The following is a 10230-nucleotide window of genomic DNA, read 5'->3' on the forward strand; positions in this document are numbered from 1 at the left end:
CTCAGTCATTAAGTGTCTGCCTTCATGTCAGGTCATGATCTCAGGGTCCTGGGATCGAACCTCACATCAGCCTCCCTACTCAGCAGGAAGACTGCTTCTTCCTCTACAACTTATCCTGCTTTTGTTCCCTCTGTTTCTCTCTCTGTCAAATAAATAAAAATATAATCTTAAAAAGAAAAAAAAAGACTCACTTCCTTATTAGTAGTTGCTGAGAAGGCAGTTTGTCCAGTTTCTCTTTGTTATAAAAACACTGTACCCCAATATTCCTATAAGCAATGGCCACAATCACCACACTGTGGAAAGAACGAAGTTGGTCTTCAACAGACAAAAGGAAAAAGAAAATATGACCATATAAACAATGGAATATTACACCCCCATCAGAAAGGATGGATACCCAACTTTTGTATCAACATGGACAGGACTGGAAGAGATTAGGCTGAGTGAAATGCATCAAGCAGAGAAAGTCAGTTATCATATGGTTTCGCTTACTTACGGAGCATAAGGAATGACATGGAGAACATTAGGAGAAGGAACGGAGAAGTGAACTGGAGTAAATTGAAGTGGAGAAGAATCTTGAGAGACTGTGGAATCTAAGAAACAAACAGGGTTTTAGAAGGGAAGGGTTAGTCTGGTGGTGGGTATTAAGGAGGGCATGTATTGCATGGAGCACTGGGTGTGTGTGGTGCATAAACAATGACTCTTGGAACACTGAAAACATAAAAAAAAAGTTAGATTACCTATTATTAGCTCTTAATTATATAAACTTATATGTTCTGTTTTATGATGCTAAGAAGGAATAAAATTTAATCTGTAAACATTAAAAAAAAAGAAAGTAAAACACTGTTTGATTTTTCTTCCACATTAGTTTTTTCCTGCTATTCATGTTTCTTTGCACAGTACCTCCAGAATGCCTGTAGTTCCTGTATCGCATGTGTATAACCCAAAACAGTTTCAGGGACACCTGAATGATTCAGTCAATTAAGCCTCTGCCTTCAGCTTAGGTCATGATCTCTGGGTCCTGGGATCAAGTTCCACATCTGGCTCCCCACTCAGTGGGAAGTCTGCTTCTCCCTCTCCCTTTGTCCTCCACCCTGCTTGTGATGTCTCTCTCTCTCTCTCTCTCTCTCTCTCTCACACACACACACACACACACACACACACACACACACACAAACACATATACTCTCTTGCTCACTTTCAAATAAATAATAAAATCTATAATAATAAAAAATTAAGAGTCTTAAAAATGATATTTTCTACTTATGATGGGTTTACTGGGACATAACACCATTGTAAGTGGAGGAAGAACTCTAGTTGAATCATGCAAAAAGAGCCACTTCACACTGACTTCTTTCGCTCTGAAATATGTATTTAGGATTCCTGCGTTATGTGTACATTTTGGATTATGCTATTTATAAAGGAAAATAACCTGCCATATTTTATTTTTTTTACCTTTTTTTAAAAATTTAATTTCTTTTCAGTGCAACAGAATTCATTGTTTATGCACCACACCCATGCTCCATGCAATACATACCCTCCTGAATACCCACCACCAGGCTCCCCCAACCTCCCACCCCGCACCCCTTCATAACCCTCAGATTGTTTTTCAGCATCCATAGTCTCTCATGATTCATCTCCCTCTAAAATTTGCCCCAACTCTCTTCTCCTATCCATCTCCCCACGTCCTCCAAGTTATTTCTTACGCACCACAAATAAGTGAAACCATATGATAATTGACTCTCTCTGCTTGACGTATTTCACTCAGCATAATCTCTTCCAGTCCCATCCATGTGGATACAAAAATTGGGTATTTATCTTTTCTGATGGAGGCATAATACTCCATAGTGTATATGGACCACATATTCCTTATCCATTTGTTCATTGAAGGGCATTTTGTTCTTTCCACAGTTTGGTGACTTAGCCATTGCTGCTATGAACACTGGGGTGCAGATGGCCCTTCTTTTCACTACATCTGTATCTTTGGGGTAAATATCCAGTAGTGCATTGCAGGATCATAGGGAAGCTCTATTTTTAATTTCTTTAGGAATCTTCACACTGTTCTCCAAATTAGCTACACCAACTTGCATTCCCACCAACAGTGTAAAAGGGTCTCACTTTCTCTACATCCTCTCCAACGCACGTTGTTTCTCGTCTTGCTGATTTTGGCCACTCTAACTGGTGTAAGGTGGTATCTCAATGCGGTTTTAATTTGAATCTCCCTGATGGCTAGTGATGTTGAATATTTTTTCATGTGTCTGATAGCCATTTGGATGTCTTCATTGGAGAAGTGTCTGTTCATGTCTTCTATCCATTTTTTGACATGATTATCCGTTTTGTGTGTGTTGAGTTTGAGGAGTTCTTTATAGATCCTGGAGATCAGCCTTTTGTCTGTACTGTCATTTGCAAATATCTTCTCCCATTCCGTGTGTTGCCTCTTTGTTTTTTGACTGTTTCCTTTGCTGTGCAGAAGCTTTTAATCTTGATGAAGTCCCAAAAGTTCATTTTTTGCTTTTTATTTCCTTTGTCTTTGGAGACATATCTTGAAAGAAGTTGCTGTGGCTGATATAGAAGAGATTACTGCCTATGTTCTCCTCTAGGATTCTGATGGATTCCTGTTTCACATTGAGGTCTTTTATCCATTTTGAGTTTATCTTCGTGTATGGTGCAAGAGAATGGTTGAGTTTCATTCTCCTACGTATAGCTGTCCAGTTTTCCCAGCACCATTTATTGAAGAGACTGTCTTTTTTCCACTGTATATTTTTTCCTGCTTTGTTGAAGATTATTTGACCATAGAGTTGAGGGTCAATATCTGGGCTCTCTAGTGGAACAGGTCTATGTGTCTGTTTTTATGCCAGTACCATGCTGTATTGGTGATCACAGCTTTTTAGTAAATCTTGAAATCAGGTAACAGGATGTTTCCAGTTTTGTTTTTCAACATTTCCTTAGCAATTCAGGGTCTCTTCTGATTCCATACAAATTTTAGAATTATTTGTTCCAGCTCTATGAAAAAAGAACCACATGTTCCTCTCAATTGATGCAGAAAAAGCATTTGACAAAATCCATCATCCTTTCCTGATTAAAAGGCTTCAAAATATAGGGATAGAAGTAACATTCCTGAACTTTGTAAAATCTATCTATGAAAAATGCACAGCAAATATCATCCTCAATGGGAAAAAGCTCACAGCCTTCCTGTTGAGATCAGGAACATGGCAAGAGTGCCCACTCTCACCATTCTTGTTCACACAGCAATCAGACAACAAAGAGAAATAAAAGTTATCCAAATTGGCAATGAAGAAGTCAAACTGTCTCTCTTCACAAATGACATGATACAGATGTAATGATGGATGACATGATGACATGATATGGAAAACCCAAAAGACTCCACCCCGAACTACTAGATCTCATACAACAATTCTAGGATTCTAGAATTCTAGAAATTCTAGTAATGTGGCAGGATACAAAGTCAATGGACAGAAATCAGTTGCTTTCTTGTACACTAACAATGAAAACACAGAAAGGGAAATTAGAGAATCAATTCCATTGACTATAACACCAAGAACCGTAAGATAACTGGGAATAAACCTAACCAAAGTAGTAAAGGATCTGTACTCTAGGAACTATAGAAAACTCATGAAATAAATTGAAGAAAAGACAAAAAGGTGGAAGACAATTCCATGTTCTTGGGACAGAAGAATAAACATTGTTAAAACGTCTATACTGCCTAGAGCAATCTATATTTTAATGTCCTTCTGAAACTGCCATATTTAAAACAAGGTTCCACCCACACATTCAAACGTTCCCTAATTATAACAGAATGTAGAATGCTATAAACATACCATGTTTGACTCAGAAGAAATTCTGTTTTAGGAATATAGATTATTTGAAATATTAGAAGTCTTTGCTATTGTACATATTAAAGCATTTACTGGTCTTTTAAAAAAAATATTTCATTTATTTACTTGACACAAAGAGAGAGAGAGGGAGAGAGAGGGAGAATAAGCAGGGAAGCAGTAGAAGGAGAGGGAGAAGCAGGCTTTCATCAGAGCAGGGAGCCCATATGGGACTCGATCCTAGGATCCTGATACCATGACCTGAGCCTAAGCCAGACACTTAAGCAACTGAGCCACACAGGCACCCCAACTAGTCTTTTTAAAATAGAAATATAGAGGAATGCTTAACTGAAGAGTTGGAGAAACAATAAAATTCACTGCCTACTTGGAGATTTTTTATTTAACTCTACTGTTTTGCTCCAAAAAAGGCAGAATTTTGCTTATAGCAAATGTGCCATTGAAACTAAGGTATGCTAAAACTTCTTTAGAGTAATCAAATTCTCATATGCTACAAGAGAAGTTAGATGCTTTAGAGTGAAACTATATGAAATAAATATTTTAAAAACTCACATAATTAGCCTAGCACATGTGTGCTGGGACCCTTCCCAAACCAAGGTGACAAGGGTAATTCACTAACCATAAGGTCTGAGTGGCTGTCTGGTTAGATTTGGGACTGCATCAGGAAGCATTTCATTCTCAGATACTCACTCTGCCAATTTGTCTCTAGTACCAAAACCTAGAGTCAAATGCAGAGAGTTACAAACCCAGAATTCAAATAAATCCAGATGAATTCTCTGGAAATATTTTCAAATATCTTAATCTTTCTACAGTTTATAATGCTTCCAATAGTCACCGAGACTCAGTGGTGCAAGAAGTGGATCTTCATCCCTCAAGAAAGCAGCCTGAGAATTTCGAACGCTGATTTAGCTGCTTAATGATAGCTCAGAAGGAAAATAAGCAAAATGGGTTTTTATATTCTTGCAAAAGCTAATATGAGTATATTGGTTCTAGGAATCATCTCTTTATTTTATGCCTCTTCCTGAAGACAATTTGGTTCAGAGGAACAGAATACAAACTTATATGACTATGTGAAAATTAATAGGTCTTTGATTTTTTTTTTTTTTGTAATTATAATCCCAAAGACATTTCTAGACAGGTCTTGGCCCAAGAGTTGCAAAACCATTGTCACATTAATGTGCTTGGTGCTCTGGGGTATAAACTTTCTGCAGTTGCCTCTATGGGACAAAATTGGTCCCTTTTCCCTGAAGGCCTCAAAAGGCTATAGAGTGTGACTGCCCTGTGCTCCAGCTTTCTGAAGAATAGGAGGGAAATTGCAGCCTATAAGAGCACCAGGTTAGTACAGGAAAAGCTGAGATGAAGCAGAACAAGGAGCCAAAGATGACAAGTTTCAGTCCTTTTTTAGGAAATTATAGAGATCTTTGGTGTGCACGGCAGGTAGATAAATGAAATTAATGATTTGTGATATTTTATTGGTGTTAGCACTGATGAATGAGCTGATGGAAAACAGTAGACCAAAAAATAAAGAAACAAAGATATAAGCAGCTCTTCTCCAAAATTTGGGAGGGAGGAAATGCACAAGTAATGTAGAAAAATCAGACGAAAGAAGCCAAGTACAGCAAAACCTTTAATGTGTTTCCCATCTGATTCCTTCTCTGCTCACTGACTAGTCACAGGTGATTTACACTCAGCCTCATCTGCCTGCACCGAAGCCGTCAGTCTCTCTCTTCCACATGCCAACCCATGCAGGTGACGTTTTTGCATGCAAGAAGGGTCAGGAAATAAAATTTTATAATATTTAATCTGCTTCAGATCAATCTACTTAGCCAAAGGATAACAAAAATGCACTGAGAGATTGTTGGTTGGATTAAGCTTATTATATTACATCTTGTCATAATACTGCATATTTCAACACACATATTATTAGCTTTACTATGTAGATAAAAATACAGAAGGTTCTAAAGGTTGAATAATTAGTTCAAATAACCAGTAAGCAACTGGAGCAAGAACATGTTTTATTCTAGTTTATGCTTCCTTTGGGGCTGAGGAAATGAGAGATTCTAGCACTTCTAGCACTTCGTCTTAAAGGACATGATAACCCAGTGATTTAGAGCTATCTATACCAGTTTGTGTCCAGTGTTGACCAAGCTATACTCCAGAGCTAGCCTGCACAGATCCACATCAGGAGACAGCTGGTCATATCTCTAACCTTCTCCTGTGCACACACATGGAAAACACTTAGAGAAGAATACCAGTTAATTCACATCCTCAACTGTTCAGCTTATCCTCCTTTGTATACTAGTTCTGCTGCATAGTTGTAATTTTGGTGAAGTGCAAATCATCATGTGTCATGAGCACTTTTTTTTTAGATCTATTTATTTATTTTAGAAGGGGAGAGAGATAATGAGCATGGTAGAATGGCAGAAGGAGAAAGAGAGAAATTCTCTAACAGACTGCACCCTGAGTGCTAAGTCCAGCAAGGGTGCTCCACCTCAGGACCCTGAAGTCACCACCTGAGCCCAAACCTGGATTCCAATGACCAACCAACTTCTTCACCACTAAGGTGCCCCTATGTGGGCCACCTTTGTTTCACATATTTAGAAAATTTTTCTTGTAGTCCAAGGCCATGAAAATCTTTCCCTATGTTTACACCAACATTTTTTAACTTTTACATTCCACAAATAGCTCTAAATCCATTTTAAATTAATCTGTACATGTATGATATACAGATAAAAATCCTTTCTGTTTTGTTTTGTGCAGTAAAGATACCCAGTATTTCTACCCTCATTTTTTGCAAAAATATTTTTTCACCGCTCAATTGATTCCAGACTTTAGCTGAGAGTAGTCAGTTATATAAGTGTGGGTCTACTACTGGGCTCTCTAGTTTGCTTTGTTGGTCTTCTCAGGTATTTTTATGAAAATACCACATCATTTTGAACACAACAGTTCTGTAACATCACTGGAAACCAGATCATGTAAGTTCTCCAAATTCTTTCTCTTTTAATGTTGTGAGACCTAATTTAGGGCCCTCGTATTTCCATATGAATTTTAAAGCTGTTTGGAAAAGTTTTGAGTTTGTTCCTGTAATTATGCTTCAGAAAATGGGAATCTGGAAATGCCTCTTAATAATGTTGAGACATCTGTCACAAACAGTATTTCTTCTATATAGTAAGGTGTTTATATTCTCTTAACAAATGTTTTGCTTTCAGAGTACATTTGCCTTTTATCTTTCTACATTTATTCTTTTCTAAAGTATTTTTTAAAGATTTTATTTATTTATTTGACAGACAGAGATCACAAGTAGGCAGAGGAGCAGGCAGAGAGAGAAGGGGAAGCAGATTCCCTGCTGAGCAGAAAGCCCCTTATAGGGCTTGATCCCAGGACACTGAGATCATGACCCCAGCCAAAGGCAGAGACTTTAACCCACTGAGCCACCCAGGTGCCCCTATTATTATTTTTATTAACATAATTTACTATTAGTCCAGAAGTACAAGTCTGTGAATCATCAGGCATACATTTTCACAGCACTCACCATAGCACATACGCTCCCCAATGTCCATAACCCAACTACCCTCTCCATAAGTGATATTTATTCTTAATTATTTTATAATTTTAAGACGTTACAAATGGATTTTTAAAATCCAATTTCTATTTGTTAGTTACTAGTACAAACTATGATATTGAAATGTGTATGTATTGATGTTTTGTCTTGAAATTATGTTAAACTCACATTACCAAGTAGGAGAGCTAAAATTTTCTGTATTCATAGTCAAATGATTACCTATACAAAAGTTCTAAGTGTCTGTGCATGTGTCTGCTAATGTAAAAGTGTTATATACACTTGCTTCCAAAGTAGTAATAAAGCAATTATAACTATTATGGTTATGTAAAAAGGAGATTACTAGTTCAGTTTTGTTAATTATAACAATATATAGCATGGTTAAGATCTTCAAAGAAAATCATTAACTATTATAACCTGAAGGAATCTTGGTTCTGCCCTTAATTAGCATCTTGAGCTCCCCAGGATCTATAACTTCTCTATCTTTCTATTGCATAATTTATAAAATAAATATGGAAACAATAGCAGGAATTATTTTACAGGTTTGTGGTGGGGATTAAATCAGCAAATGACTGCTAACACATTCAGAGCCACTAAATATTCAATTTAATAAATATAGTCATTGTTATTAGTACCATTAACCTAAGTCTCTGACACTGTTTTCTCATCTCACAATGGATGGAATAATACCAGCCACAATGGATGTTATTAGTATTTAATGGGATCCTGTGTACAGATCATTTGTTACTATGCCATGAATATAGCAATCAGTTATAAATACATACATATCCATATATATATACCCATATATATATGTATATATATAATAACATTATGTATTTAAACAAAATCATTATGATTTATTTATGGTCACTTCTATATACTTTCTTTACAGATCTACCACCAATGCCCTGTAAGTCTTCTGTTAAGTATTAGAAAGAACGTTCTAAATGGGGTTTCTTTCTCAAGCTTCCGTCCCCTTCCTGAACTTCACCCCACTTCACCCAGACACATGTAGATCTTTATTAACATTATATTCCTTATTTCCCCTTCCTCATATTCTACTTCATTTTTCCATCGAGAGTCTCAATTTCTGCCATTTTTCCCCTGTTCATAAGAAAAGAAAAAAATTCCTTAATCTTGCATTCATAACTTTTACATTAGAAACTACCCTCCCTTTTCATACTCAGCTGCCATTATGTGTATGATCCACTACTTCATGTTAGGTTTACTCACCACAGATGATGAAGTGTACACACATGTTCTCTTGCCTTTCTGTTTACAAAGTTCCCCATGGCCATACTCAACAGAAACTTCATCAGGGAGATAATTTTAGTAATCAGCAAAAACTTATTTTCTGTCTCAAAAAACTTCATGAGATTCCACAATTCACTAGAATCTATGTAATTTTTATTTGCTAAATTAAGAAGCTTAATAAATTCAATGTCACATTAATCAAAAGTTGTTGTTTTTTTTCTTTTAAGGTAATGCAATTAATCCTAAAATGACATAATGGAGAAAAGGAACAATGTGACAGAGTTTGTTCTACTGGGGCTCACAGAGAATCCAAAGATGCAGAAAATCACATTTGTTGTCTTTTTGGTCATCTACATCGTCTCTCTGGTGGGAAATGTGCTCACTGTGGTCACTATCACCGCCAGTCCATTATTGGGATCCCCCATGTACTTTTTCCTTGCCAATCTCTCTTTCATTGATGCCTGCTATTCTTCTGTTAATAACCCTAAACTGATCATAGATTCACTCCGTGAAAAGAAGACCACCACATTCAATGCATGTATAACCCAAGTCTTTGGGGAACATTTCATTGGAGGTGCTGATGTCATCCTACTCACTGTGATGGCCTATGATCGGTATGTGGCCATCTGCAAGCCATTGCACTACACAACCATCATGAATAGGCAGATCTGTGGCCTGCTAATGGGAGTGGTGTGGGTGGGAGGCTTTCTTCATGCAGCCATACAGATCCTCTTTATCATCCCTTTACCTTTCTGTGGCCCTAATATCATAGATCACTTTATGTGTGATCTGAACCCCTTGCTCAATCTTGCCTGCACTGATACCCACACTCTTGGGCTCTTTGTTGCTGCCAACAGTGGTTTCATTTGTCTGTTAAACTTTCTCCTCTTGATGGTCTCCTATGTGGTCATTCTGCGTTCCCTAAGGAACCACAGCTTGGAGGCCAGGCGCAAAGCCCTCTCCACCTGCGTCTCCCATATCACAGTGGTTGTCCTATTCTTTGTGCCCTGCATATTTGTGTACATGAGACCTGCAGCTACTTTATCTATCGATAAAGCAGTTGCAGTGTTCTACACTATGATAACACCAATGTTAAACCCCTTAATCTATACTCTGAGAAATGACCAGATGAAAAATGCTATTAGGAAATTGTGTAGTAGAAAAGTTATTTCAAGTGAGAATTAAATATGCCTGATGCTCAACATTGATGCAATGGAAACAAAGGCCAAAAGGACATTTTGGACGGACTTAACAAGGAATACTTACTGTATAAAGAAAATAGTAAGCTTCTGGGAATGACAGACTCTGCACTGTGTGGAACAGGAAAGTGTGGAAGAAAGTAAAAACCTAGTCGCAGAAACACACACACACACACACATATACACGTTCACTATCTATAATTATACATCAGCCTTATACATCAAGGTTAATGTAACATGTTGCCTATAAAATTATGGTATTAAAGGACAATAGAATTACAAAAGCAAAGATCCATTTAACCTCTGAGGGGTAACAAGAGCTCTCCAGAGTTTTCAAATTTCCTTGTAGCCTGAATGTCATTTTCTA

General features: G+C 37.2%; 1 protein-coding gene across 1 annotated transcript; it reads left to right on the forward strand.

Moving 5' to 3' along the window:
* Positions 1-8919: 8919 nt before the first annotated feature.
* LOC101681934 (olfactory receptor 4C46-like) lies at positions 8920-9849 on the forward strand. Its single transcript, XM_004782175.1, has one exon. The coding sequence runs from the start codon at positions 8920-8922 to the stop codon at positions 9847-9849; it is 930 nt and encodes a 309-aa protein (XP_004782232.1).
* The last annotated feature ends 381 nt before the right edge of the window (positions 9850-10230 follow it).

Source organism: Mustela putorius, unplaced genomic scaffold (genome assembly GCF_011764305.1).
Source record: "Mustela putorius furo isolate JIRA1106 unplaced genomic scaffold, ASM1176430v1.1 tig00000127_pilon_pilon_pilon, whole genome shotgun sequence".
In the NCBI taxonomy this organism is placed as follows: domain Eukaryota; kingdom Metazoa; phylum Chordata; class Mammalia; order Carnivora; family Mustelidae; genus Mustela; species Mustela putorius.

Excerpts from the sequence above, each read along its gene's own strand:
- LOC101681934 (XM_004782175.1), top strand. The coding sequence starts at position 8,920 with ATGGAGAAAAGGAACAATGTGACAGAGTTTGTTCTACTGGGGCTCACA.